General features: G+C 36.9%; 1 protein-coding gene across 6 annotated transcripts in view; it reads right to left on the reverse strand.

Annotated features, from left to right (window-relative positions):
- ZMYM4 (zinc finger MYM-type containing 4) overlaps positions 1-14,467 on the reverse strand; it is a 155,338-nt gene that overhangs the window by 45,077 nt on the left and 95,794 nt on the right. For all 6 annotated transcript variants that reach the window (XM_054496387.2, XM_063665995.1, XM_054496381.2 and 3 more), the window contains 2 exons: positions 7,080-7,164; positions 6,556-6,811 (listed from right to left, as the gene is read on the reverse strand). In XM_054496387.2, the coding sequence (XP_054352362.1) occupies positions 6,556-6,811; positions 7,080-7,164 (341 nt within the window). The remainder of the gene's footprint in view (positions 1-6,555; positions 6,812-7,079; positions 7,165-14,467) is intronic.

Consider the following 14,467-nt stretch of genomic DNA (forward strand, 5'->3'; position numbering starts at 1 on the left):
GGCACCACTGTACTCCAGCCTGGGCAACAGGGCAAGACTCCATCTCAAAAAAGAGATGTATGTACTTAAGGAGCTCAGAGTTATTGTGACAGATAGACAAATATTTTATAAAATACTGTAACAGAAGCATTCTTAAAATATTATAGGCTGGGTGTGGTGGCTCACGCCTGTAATCCCAGCACTTTGGGAGGCCGAGGTGGGCAGATCACCTGAGGTCAAGAGTTCAAGACCATCCTGGCCAATATGGTGAAACCCCTTCTCTACTAAAAATACAAAAAAATTAGCTGGGCATGGTGGTGTGCCTGTAGTCCCAGCTACTCGAGAGGCTGAGGCAGGGGAATCACTTCAACCTGGGAGGCAGAGGTCGCAGTGAGCCAAGATGGTGCCACTGCACTCCAGCCTGGCGACAAAGCGAGACTCTGTCTCAAAAAAAAAAAAAAAAAGTATAAATAATTTTTGGAGAAGACACGAATAATGTGCCATAAAAATATAAACGAAGAAACAATTATTTCAGACTACATGTAATGTGAAAGGCAACCCAAAGGGTGATATTTTAGCTGGACCTGAAATAGGAGTTTTCCAGAAAGGAGATAAGAATTGGGAGCAGCATGGATCAAGGAAATGGAAGTATAAAATTAGGTATTTTTTCACTGCTCTCACTATGCTTAGAATCCAATTAGATTACATCTTATTGTGGTAGTGGATTATATCTTATGACAGAATGAGAAGAAACAATCTCATTCAAGTTAGTGAAAATTCAGAAATGGTACAGACCATCTGGGTGTTACTTCTTTGAATATCATTATAACAAGAATCTGATCTAACAGTATTAACAAAATTATCCTCCAAATTACCTCTTTTCTGCAAAATATAATTTTTTTTTTTTTTTCAAAGATAGGGTCCTGCTGTGTCACCTAGGCTGAAGAGCAGGAGTGTGATCATAGCTCACTGCAGCCTCAAACTCCTGGACTCAAGAAATCCTCTCACCTCGTCCTCCCAAGCAGCTGGGATTACAGGCATGTGGCACCACGGTTGGTTAATTTTTTAACTTTTTGTAGAGATGAGGTTTCACTGGGTTGCCCAGGCTGGTCTCGAAATCCTGGGCTCATGCAATCCTCCAATGTTGGCTTCCTAAAGTGCTGGGATTACAGGCATGAGCCACTGCTCCCAGCCAAGACAGATTTTTTAAAACAAATTATTAGGTCCCTATCATTAAGGAAACCTAAAAATTAAATGGCAACCAAAATCTTTTGAGAGTTTAAGTTAAATTCAAGAGGCTAAGACATATGATTACCAAAAATTAAGAAAAAGAAAATTTATTCTGAATAGTTAATGAGCTTCTTCTAACCGAAGTGCTGCTGTTATATTTCTACTGGTATACAACAATAGCAGTAGTTATCAGAGAGGAAATTTTTTCCATCTCTGCCTATTCAAATCAAATTGAAACCCTTCTTATGGGGAATGATTTCTAAATGAAACCTGTTTGACTATAGAGACTATGTAGAAAAACAATGCATATGCCAAAATTAACCAGCTAGGTGACACAAGCAAATCTTTTAGCTTCTTTGAATTTAGCTTCCTTATATTTTTGGTACATCCAACTCATCAGTTTTACACTCAGATAAATCAGACTATACCCAACTGTTGTAATCACAGTGTAAATAAGAGGGGATAAAAAGGAAGGAAAGGTAGTGTTGAACAGGAGATTAAAGAGTAGTTCAGAAAGTAAAATGGAATATAAGGAAAAACAAGATTGACAATGGTTGAAGACTGAAGCAAAAAGTAAGTATTACGTAAAATGAGAAGTAGGAGAAAAGTAAGAAAGAAAATGAAGAAGAAAAGGCTGAGGAGATAAGGAGTACCTGAAAAACAGAAAGGGGTGAATGAAAAACAGGAATAAAAAAAGGGTAAAAGAATAAGTGAATAAAAAGGTAGAACTGTAAAGAGTCAAGGGATAACAGGTTGAAGAAATGGAAAATTTGGATAATGGATAAACCAAACATGAGAAGAGAACATAATCTTAAAGAGCAATTGAATTACATAAGATCAAGACATAGATAAAATGACACATAGGTAGAAATGACCTGTCTCTAATAAAGCTTAGGCAAACACCAGAGTCTGGAGGTCAAAGAAACATGATAAATCTAGATGAAAAGAGTAACATGTATGGACAATAATAATAATTTTTTAAAACGAGAAAGAGGGCATATTTTAAAACTTACGTGAGTTTTCCATAGCCATTTTGAAAATAACTGATAAATCTTTGGAAAAAAAAAAAATCTATGACTGACTTTTTTTTTTTTTTTGGGAGACAGAGATATGGCTGACCTTTTTTAAGGGCTGGGGAGGACCAGGTCTCACTATGTTGCCCAGGCTGAGTCTCAGACTCCTGGGCTCAAGCAATCCTCCCACCTCAGCCTCCTGAGTAGGTGGGACTACAAGTGCATGCCACCATGCCCAGCCCATCGCTATGATTATAAAAGGATAAATATCGCTGAAATTTTAAAGACTGTTGATCCCTAGAGTAAGAATTAAATAAAGAAATATGAAGTTATTATGTGAAATGATTTCATGGCAAAATAAACAGGAAAAAAACTATAAAAATTAAAATCTTCAAACTGACTTAAGTCTTACAATCCCATGATGAGTGCCGGACATGGTGGCTCACGCCTGTAATCCTAGCAATTTGGGAGGCCAAGGCAGGTGGGTCATCTGAGGTCGGGAGTTCGAGACCAGCCTGACCAACATGGAGAAACCCCATCTCTACAAAAAATACAAAAAAATTAGCTGGGCATAGTGGTACATGCCTGTAATCCTAGCTACTCAGGAGGCTGAGGCAAGAGAATCACTTGAACCCTGGAGGTGGAGGTTGTGGTGAGCCAAGATCGTGCCATTGCACTCCAGCCTGGGCAACAAGAGCAAAACTCTTGTCTCAAAAAAAAAAAAAAAAAAAAAAAAAAAGAATCCCATGATGAATATACTGGAATACAGAAATTAGAGACAGGATATATACCTAAGTATTCATGTTTAAAAGTACATTTTACAATTCAAGCAGTATAAAGTCTGTTTTTACTAAGTAATTTTACTACATAAGTTATACCTGTAAAGTAGTAAGTATAGCTTTTTTAGAAGTTAGGATCATTGGGCCGGGCGCGGTGGCTCACACCTGTAATCCTAGCACTTTGGGAGACTGAGGCGGGTGGATCACAAGGTCAGGAGACCGAGACCAACCTGGCTAACACAGTGAAACTCCACCTCTACTAAACATATAAAAAATTAGCCGTGCAGGGCCGGGCGCGGTGGCTCACACCTGTAATCCCAGCACTTTGGGAGGCTGAGGCGGGTGGATCAGGAGGTCAGGAGTTTGAGACCAGCCTGACCAACATGGTGAAACCCCATCTTTACTGAAAATACAAAAAAAAAAAAGAAAAAAATTAGCCGTGCATGGTGACGGATGCCTGTAGTCCCAGCTACTCAGGAGGCTGAGGCAGGAGAATGGCGTTAACTCGGGAGGCGGAGCTTGCAGTGAGCTGAGACTGCGCCACTGCACTCCAGCCTGGGCGACAGAGCGGCGAGACTTGGTCTCAAAAAAAAAAAAAGAAAAAAAAAGTTAAGATCATTAATTCTCCCATTCAACAAATACGTATTAAGCATTTACTGTGCTGGGTATATTGAAGTAGATACACAAAGTTCCTACCCTTGTGGGGGGTGTGGGTGTGTGTGCATAGATATATATATATTTATTTATTTATACTGGCATAAATTATATGTATTTACTATGTGTACAACATAATTTTCTTCCTTTTTTTTGAGATAGAGTCTCACTCTCTCATCCAGGCTGGAGTGCATTGGTGAAATCTTGGCTCACTGCAAACTCTACCTCCCAGGGTCAAGTGATTCTTGTGCCTCAGCCATCTGAGTAGCTGGGATTATGGGCATGTGCCACCAAGCCCAGCTAATTTTTGTATTTTTACCAGAGATGGAGGTTTCACCATGTTGGCCAGGCTGGTCTTGAACTCCTGGCCTCTAGTGATCCACCTGCCTTAGCCTCCCAAAGTGCTGGGATTACAGGTGTAAGCCACCACGCCCAGCCACAACATCATATTTTAAAGAACAGGCTGAGTATCCCTAAACCAGAAATCCAAAATGCTCCCAGTATCTGAAACTTTTTGAGCGCCAACATGATGTTTAAAGGAAATGCTCATTGGAGCATTAAATTTCAGATTTTCAGATTAGAAATGCTCAATCAGTTAGTAGATATAATGCAAATATCCCAAAACCTTTTTAAAAATCTGAAATCTGAAACACCCCATCTCTACTGAAAATACAAAAAAAAAAAAAAAATTAGCCGTGCATGGTGGCGGATGCCTGTAGTCCCAGCTACTCAGAAGGCTGAAGCAGGAGAATGGTGTTAACTCAGGAGGCAGAGCTTGCAGTGAGCCGAGACTGTGCCACTGCACTCCAGCCTGGGCGACAGAGCAGCGAGACTTGGTCTCAAAAAAAAAAAAGAAAAGAAAAAAAAAAAGCATTTAAGGTAAGAGACACTCAACCTGTGTGTGTGTGTGTCTGTGTGTGTATACACACACGCTGTGCGATGCCTAAATCTAGCTAATTAATATATACATTCCTTGGTTACTATTTTTGTGGTGAGAACATTTTATATCCATTCTCACCATTTTTCAAGAATACAATGTATCATTAACTATAGTCACCATATTGTACAATAGATCTTCAATTCTTTCTAACTAAAAAATTTTGTATCCTTTAACCAACATTCCCTGGCACCTTTCCCAACTACTTCCTCATGGTTTATGTTCTAATGAAATAAATTTTTTAAAAAATAAGCCAAAATCTATCACTCAAAATAGCCCTGGTATAATTATTATTCTAACAATGACAACATAACTCAAAGATATATTTTTTAAATTCCCTTTTATAAATTCCTTCACAAAAGGCATTGAAAGTCACAAAAGCACCAATCTTATATAATCAAATTTCATTTTTGAACAAAAATTGATATAAAATATCTTAATCTGCACTTTAATCAATATACATGGTACTAAATGGCTTTTGGCCACATGTGAACAGCAAATAAGCACTCAGGAAATAAAAATTTGATAGCACAGAAGCTATTCAAAAGAATGTGTAATTAGCTTAAAAGATAGTCCCAAAACAAAAAGTTGCAGAAGTTTCTATTGTTCTTTTAAATAGCGGCAATTTTACAATAAAAATAGAAATTCCAAAGAAAACTGAAGTCCAATCTACATTTGTATATATAAGTTACAGTATATATTTAAGCTGCCTCAAATATAACCAAAATTTGCCCTTTCGGTCATTTCAAAAAAATGAAGCATAAACGATATGCATATAACTAACTTCCAGAAAAACTTCTAACCATATTTAAATTTCTTTTAAACATCTCTTATCTAACTGAACTAGGAGGAGGAGTATCTTTTTCTCCTCTCCGGGCAGACAAAGTGCAGCATCTGTGTGAGGAACTATAAACATTACCGCCTAAAGTAATAAATGAATCATGGTTTGAGTAGCCTGATTATAGAGTGTTTCAGAACAAGAGCATTATTCCTCTTTTTCTGACTTAAACTGTTTCTAACAATCACAAAATTAGTCAAAGTTATTGTGTATTCCTCAAATATATCAGGATGACCTTATTACAGTCATAAGATCATACCCCCTTTTTGTTATTAAACATTCCAATGGACACAATGCGGTAGTTCAGAGACATTGAGAAAATAAAAATATAGGCCAGGCGTGGTGGCTCACACCTGTAATCCCAGCACTTTGGGAGGCTGAGGCAGGCAGATCACGAGGTCAGGAGATTGAGACCATGCTGGCTAACATGGTGAAAGCCCGTCTCTACTAAAAAATAGAAAAAATTAGCCGGGCATGGTGGCGGGCACCTGTAGTCCCAGCTACTCAGGAGGCCGAGGCAGGAGAATGGCATGAACCCGGGAGGCAGAGCTTGCAGTGAGCCGAGATCATGCCACTGCACTCCAGCCTGGGCAACAGAGCGAGACTCCATCTCAAAATAAATAAATAAATATATATATATAAAATAAATAAATATATATATATACACATACACACATACATACACACTGGAAGCCATTTAAGGTTAAGAAGAAAAGTATTAAATAAATTCAAATTACATAACAGGAAATATAACTTTAAATATTTGTTGGATTTAAATATCTATTGCTTATAGTTATAAAATAAAATACTGCTGTAATACAATATCCCTAAATGTGCACTTTTTGTTATATCAGGCACTTCAACTAACAAGGATGGGAGAGCTGGTTTCAAAAACAATACATAAAAGTAACATTATTGAAAGCTAAAAAACAAGCTTGAGCACCTAGCACCTGGAAGACTGAAAAGCAACAACTGAAAGCAGACAGAAAATAATGTGGTATTTCTCAAAAAAAAAAAAAAAGAAAGAAAGAAATGTAGAATATCAAATGTAATACATGAGCTAAGAACAAAGTATGTTAAGAGAAAGGAAAGAAACAAAAAAGATAATTTAGAATTCTGCTATACTTTGAGCAACTTGAACAAGTTTTCTTGGTGAGAGGAGGCGGTGGGCGGGCAGGTGGAACTGTATATCCAGTGAGGCACAGTGTGGAGCAGAATAGCTGAGTAGACCCTTTCCTCTGATAAGCAGTTTGCCCCTTCTGGAGGATTTTTTTACAACCAGAACAGGAAACTCGAACAGCTGTGGCTGGAACTGAAGGAAGCATTTTATTCATGCCAGATGACGCCAGTGAGGGCTGAAAGCCAGTAGTCAACTGTGGAGCTTTAAAAAAAAAAAAAAAAAAAAAAAAAAAAAAAAAAAAAAATTGAAAGAAAAAAATGTTTTACTTTTTACCATGAATTTTAAGTAGACATTCTTTCTTTCTCTTCTAGAACTAGTCTTGAAACCCAACAGTAATTATGCAATATACAATTTAAAGGCATCTTAAGTGGGTAGAGAGAGCTGCCTGGTTTATTAATACAAGCAGAATTTCTTCTCATTCACATTGGTCAGAATATACACAATCCATTTATTCAGGTCGGTTTCTTACCAAGAGGGCTGCCACTGACTGAAAACACAGCACTAATTTTCAGTTCCCCCTCTTGAGTTTTTTGCTGTTGGCCATGACTATACTCCTTTAAAGAAGAAAAAAATAAATAAATACATAGAGAAAAGAATAAATACCTAAAGACATCCAGACATTCAAGACATTTTACTACCACTATATAGAGGTGGAAAATGTTTAAAACATTAATAAGAAATAATAAAATACAAAACAGCAAGCAAACTATAATTAAATATGGGTATAATATGTATATGCTAGGAGTGTAAGACAGAAAAAAATGAAAGTACTTAGTCTGTGACACTACTAAGTATTTATTATTTTTGAAAAATCTTTAATTTTATTAAAGTATTATAAGTTACTGTTTATTATAAAAGTAATACACAATCACCATAGAAAATTTAGATAAATAAAAATAAGAAAAAAATTAATCATATTTTAATCACCCCAAAACAACCACTGTTATTCTTTGGGTATATTTCTTTCCAGTCTTTTCCCCTCCTCAATGCAGAGGTTTTATTTCTTAATAAGTTGTAATTATACTAAATATGCCATTCTTATAAACTGATTTTTTGCTCATTTGAATCATTTGAACGTTTGTATGTTAGTATATATTACTGCAAAATAACTTCTAATGGCTAAATATACCAGTGTTTCTAAAACTGAAGTCCAAGAATCCCTGAGGTCTACATAGTCTGAAAATTCTAAAAGAATGCTGTTTAAATTTTGTTTTTATTTCAATGATTTTTATGTGCATGTACACGTATTTTAAGTCATGAGTAACCACCATATAACTGAGTTCTACTACAACTTTTCAGTGCTGTTTGCTTTTTACAATTATGCGACTGCATTCTAAAATCATTACATAATAGATTTAACTTTTATTTTAATATATTGTTTATCATATTGAAACATGCAAAAACTCTGCAAGAACACTTATTCTTGGAATTCTGGAGTATCTCAGATATATCTCCTTTTTTGTGATGGGGAGGTGTCGGCACATTACTCAAGTTTGAAAATACAAATATGTATTAAGAAACATAACACATTACACAGAGATGTGACTGGGATGAGGTGAGTGAGGCACATGCCTCAGGTACAAAATTAAGGGGGCACCAAAAACCTCAGTAATGAAGATAATATTTTAACACAGTATTTTTAAAAATCAAATTTATGCAAGGTCCATGATGAGCAAAATATCAAAATTTTAAATAAATACCAAATCAGTATTACTGATTTTTTCCTTCTGCCTCAGGCTCCAATGGCCCCACATGGCACCGAGATTTTATAACCACAACACAATGTTGGTCCATTTAATGTTTCCGCACATTCAGTACAATCAGTAATGCCATGATGAATATCTTTGTGAATATTCATACTCCCATATTTAGGATTATCTCCTAAGAAAAGAATTCCTAAAGTGGAACTACTAGGTAAAAAGGTACATAGTAAAGGTTCTTGATACGTAACGACAGGTTGTTTTCCTCCCCAAAAAATGTTCTTAATTATATTTACTCCAGTAATTTATGAAAAAACACCATTTAAAAGTATTTTCCCACTGTTTCAATCTGCAGCTATTTTTAATGTTCATTTACAAAAAGTACATTATAATGGAACAGTATTAACTCTCAGTAGCATTTGTTATCAACATTTCCTCAATATATACTTTAAGTTAAAATTTTATATATTTGTTTCCATTTTTATGCCAAAAAAACTGACAGTCTTTACCTTTGTGATTTCTTCTACCTCTTACAAAGTTTTATTTCCACATTAAAAGAATAAGAAAATAGTTTCGTTTTTATAATAATACATTTCTTTAATCCAGGGATCAGCAAACTTTATCTGTAAGGGGCCAGATAGCAAATATTTTTGACTCTGCAGGCCATATGGTCTCTGTCCCAACTACTCAACTCTGCTCTGGTGGAGCAAAAGCACCCACGTAATATGTAAATGAATGAATGTGGCAATGTTCAAATAAAACTTTATTTATGAAAGCAGTGGGTGGAAAAACAAAAAAAATGGGGCGGGGGGTGCTGGATTTGGCCCACCACTGATAATTTGCCAACCCCTGCCTTAGTCCATTTGGAATTTACTCATTTTGATGTATAATGAACATTTTTCTATTTTGAGAGAGAGTTTCACTCTGTCACCCAGGCTAGCTCAACCTCGGCTCACTACAACCTCTGCCTCCTGGGTTAAAGTGATTCTCCTGCCTCAGCCTCCCCAGTAGCTGAGATTACAGGTGCCTGCCACCACGTCCGGCTAATTTTTGTATTTTTAGTAGAGACGGGGTTTCAACACGTTGGCCCGGCTGGTCTTGAACTCCTGACCTCAAGTATCTACCTGCCTCAGCCTCCCAAAGTGCTGGGATTACAGGCGTAAGCCACCATGCCTACTTCTTTTTCTTTCTCTAAATAGTGAATTTCTTTCATTTGCCATTGATAAACATATCAAATTCTTAAAAAATAATGTCTGTTTTTGGGCTATCTCTTCTATATAATTTTCAGTCTGACTAATCTTATGATATCATGCTATCCTAATGAAACTAATTGTAGGATGCTTATGGCCAGGCGTGGTGGCTCACACCTGTAATCCAAGCACCTTGGGAGGCCGAGGTGGGCGGATCACCTGAGGTTAGGAGTCTGAGACCAGCCTGGCCAACATGGTGAAACCCTGTCTCTACTAAAATTACAGAAATTAGCGGGGCGTGGTGGTGCACGCCTGTAATCCCAGTTACTCAGGAGGCTGAGGCAGGAGAATCGCTTGAACTCAGGGCGGTAGGGAGGCAGAGGTTGCAGCAAGCCAATATTGCACCATTGCACTCCAGCCTGGGCAACAAGAGTGAAACTCTGTCTTTAAAAAAAAAAAAAAAAAAAGAAAGAAAGAAATTAATTGTATGATGTTCAACCATTTAACAGGGTTTGCCACATTCAACCTCTCCATCCATTTTTTAGAATATATGTGTAATAAGTGTGTGTATGTGCATGCCTATTATTCTTCTACAAAACTTCATAACCTAACCATTGATATTTTCATCAGAATTGCATCAAATCTAAATCTCAATTTTTTTGTTTGAGATGGAGTTTCACTCTTATGCCACAAGCTGGGGTGCGATGGTGCGATCTTGGCTCACTGCAACCTCCACCTCCCAGGCTCGAGTGATTCTCCTGCCTCAGTCTCCCGAGTAGCTGTGATTACAGGCATGCACCACCATGCCCGGCTAACTTCTGTAATTTTTGTATTTTTTAGAAGAGACAGGGTTTCACCATGTTGGCCAGGCTGGTCTTGAACTCCTGACCTCAAGTGATTCGCCCCCCTCGGCCTCCCAAAGTGTTAGGATTACAGGTGTGAGCCACCGCACCCGGCCTTAAATCTTAATTCAAAAATAACTGACATCTTCATATTTCTTACATTTACAAAGATGGTCTCTTCATTATTTCAAGTTGTATTTGATATAAGTACTTTTTAGTTGCTGCTGGGAATAGTGTATCTTTTTCATTATATCATCTAACTGGGAAGTTTATTTATAGAAGTATTGGTATAATTCAGCTAGGTACTCCACTAAATATTCATGAATTCTATTAATTCTTTCATAAATATTCTTAATAGCAAGTGATAATTTTATTTCCCTTTTTCCATTATTTTTTCTTCTAATTTCTTTAACATGGACTGAAGTAAAAATCCAACAAGAGTTAAATAACAATGACATCTGCAACTTGTATTCTTTTAGTAATATTAACAGAAGATTTCCATCATTTTACTTCAACTTCAATAACTGTTACTGATCTGAAGTAGTAGTTCCTTACCATGATCAAGAAAAAATCTATTGTAAGAATGTTTGAATTACATGAGATGTCTTTTGGCATCTAATAAAGTGACTATTACAGATACCCTTATTTGACCTGCTGATGAAATATATGTATTAAAAGATTTTCTAACATCGACTAATCATGACATTCCTTCATTATATAGTGTATTAAAGAAAATTTCCTTAAATATTTTTATTTTAATCTCAGAAAACTCCAGAAACAACCAATACTCATTGGCATACATTAACGGTCTCCAGTCAGCTCTCTTAGTCTCTGTGATGGCTATTGCAAACTTCTGCTGGATTCCTTTAGCATTGAGTACATATTATTTATGGAATATAGTAAAATAGTATACATCTGAAGTACTGTTTGTATGGTCCACAATGCCTTCAAGGCACAATCATGTTTGGTTTATGTTTGTATCCTCCCATGATCACTAATTTTACAAGTATTTGATAAACAAATCAATGACTAGCCAAATACTAATAAATATTTTCTGAGAAGTAAATATCTAATTGGTAACCCAAAAGCTTTCAGAAGCAGAAAAACACATGCCAAAACACAAAAAAATTCCTTTACCAATACCTTTACCTTCTTAGTTTACTACAAATGAAGATCAATATTAATATCCCATGAAAGTATTTTAGAAATGAATAACACAGTTTCTATTGCCAAATTAACTCAATATGGCTAAAACAGCCCCAACATTTGAATTACTATATTTTCTTTCCAAAACTGTATGAAGCACTATTATGACGACAATTAGTTCATTTGCTTTCCCATTTTAATTGAGTTCTTTCAATGAGAGACTACACATTAGCTCTTCCTCTATTATTATGAACAAGAAGAAAAAGAAATCATGACTTTAATGTAGTATTTACTGAATGTACAGTTTTTAGACCCTATGGAAAAGGCAAAAGAGGAAAATGAGGTCTCTGGCTCTCTTTAAAGTATCTATGTTGAAACCTTCCCTAGGTATTTTAAAATTAAACAACTTTTATTTACAGAAAGAATGGTAGACAAAAAAAAAAAAGACTTTGATTATGACCCCAGATTGGCTCGTTCCTGGCCATGAGGGCTTGAGTAACTAAATCTCTATATCTCTCAGCTCTCTCACCTACAAATGTTAACATCCTCTACTCTGGCCATCTTATACAGGGTTGTTAGGAGAATTAAGCAACACAGTATGTGTAAAAGCATCTGTAACTGTAAAAATACTACAGAAAACATTATAGAAACATGCAATAGAATTAGAATGAAGAAATGAAACTGAGAGACCCAATGACATTATGCCAGTAATAGAGGCAGGAGGACGGACAATGACTGGCCAATCCAGAATATCATAACTGAAGAAATAACCAAGAAAAAATGGGTAGAGGAAGTTAAATACATATACACACATTTCAGCACCTAGTTTATACAGTAAAGTAAAGAAATTAGGACCAAAATGAATTGTGTAAAAAAGAGAATTAGGAAGTGAGCTAAAAGCAAAACTACCTAAATTAAGCACAAAGAAAAGCCAAGGGAAGTTTTGAAAAGGTGCCATAAACTAAAGCTATGATTTTACTGAACCATGAAAAAAGTTACTGGTAACTGACGGTTACCAGTAAACGCTGACCACAACTGTAAAATCTATCAGTATTTTATGGGAGGCTAATAGTACTTTTTTGAGACTAATAACAAAATACACTAGAGTTCTCTTTTCCAGTCCATGGGAAATGAATAAAAGTAATAAATTATGCAATATTGAAAGGCGATACTCTTCTAAAAGAAGGAGGGAAGGTGGAGAGGGGTGTGGAAAAGACAAGAAAAAGAAAAGGAAAGAATCACATATCTAGTTTATAACATGTGAGCTGCTCTGGGGGGATTTCTAGAAGAATTATCAAAGGTCTGATCCTATAGGACTGGTATGGCTGACAACAAAAAGGACTCCTCAGGGAAAACGTAGCTCTATCCACTCACATACTACAAGTGTCTTATTGTGGGCTCAGGGTAAAGAATGCTTTCGGATATTATGCCCAGGACCTACTCACATTACTGCTTAATTCTCAAGTCCAATCAATCAGGGAGTGAGCCTTTGGGAAAGTTCTTCCCCATAATCATGACGAAACTTCATATTCAGTATTTTGTAACACATTTTATAATTCTGAATAAGTATATAAAAATTTAAGTGTTTCTATCTGTTCCATCCTATTTATATTCTCCAGCCACTGGAACCTCTGATTGTTCTGAAAACAACAATACTAATAACCTTCTCAGTGTTCTCTACCCCTATTGTATTTGGTTTATGCTCTAAGTGCCGTTTTGTCCCAAGGAAGTGTCACATGGTTCAAGTACAAAAGAAAGAGATGATTTTGGTACCCTGCCAGCATGCCCACATTGGGGCAGGAGAAGAGATACAAGATCTGCCCTTCATATAGACACGGTTGTAGTCTTCTGAAGCATGTACTGCCACACGAACTTTCCCCAGTTGTTAGGACATCTATTTATCCCTAATTCAGATATATAAGATCTCCATTACCTGCTTCTACAAACATGCTCTTATTTACCTTCTATTTAAATAGAATAGAAAAATCTATTTATATTCCTTCTACTTTCTTCTTTGTAGCAACTATACTCATATCCATCCAACTCCTATAGCTTTATCACTACCCTAACACATCCAACTTCCACTGAACGTCATGGAATTCATGCTAACTAAGCATCAATTTGACTCATATGAATCACCAACCTCTGCAATCTCCTATTCTTCCATCTGCTTACTCTAATACAATGGTTCTCAATAGTAGATCACTTTTTGTTACAAGTGGCAAGGGAGGAGGCTGCTACTGGCATGTAGTAGGTAGAGGCCACAAATGCTTACTAAATGTCCCACAACGCACAGGACATTTCGTCACAACAAAGAATTACCTGGTCCAAAATGTCAATGCTGTAGAGTTTGAGAAATCCTGTCCAAAAACATCCAAATGAAAAATGCTCTTGACCAGGCACGGTGGCTCACGTCTGTAATCCCAACACTTTGGAAGGCCATAGCAGGAGGATCGCTTGAGCACAGAAGTTAGAGACAAGCTTGTGCAACTTACTCTACCAAAAAAAAGTCTCACTCTGTCATCCAAGCTGGAGGGCAGTGGCGCAATCTCAACTCACTGCAACCTCCACCTCCTGGTTCAAGTGATTCTCCTCCCTTAGCCTCCGAAGTAGCTGGAATTACAGGCACCCGCCACCATGCCTGGCTAATTTTTTGTATTTTTAGTAGAGATGGGATTTCACCAGGTTGGCCAGGGTGGTCTGGAACTCCTGACCTCAAGTGATCTGCTGGCTTCAGCCTGCAAAGTGCTGGGATGACAGGCATGAGCCATCACGTCTGGCCCCTCTACAAAATTTTTTTTAATTCGCCAGTGTGGTGGTACACGCCTGTGGTCCCAGCTACTTGAGGGGCTGAGCTGGGAGGTTCACTTGAGCCTGGGAGGTTGAGGCTGCAGTGAGCAGTGATTGCACCACTACATTCCAGCCTGGGCAACAGAGCAAGACCTTGTCTCATAAAAAAAAAGAAAAAACAAAAAGAAG

Source organism: Pongo pygmaeus, chromosome 1, assembly GCF_028885625.2.
Source record: "Pongo pygmaeus isolate AG05252 chromosome 1, NHGRI_mPonPyg2-v2.0_pri, whole genome shotgun sequence".
NCBI classification, from domain to species: Eukaryota; Metazoa; Chordata; class Mammalia; order Primates; family Hominidae; genus Pongo; species Pongo pygmaeus.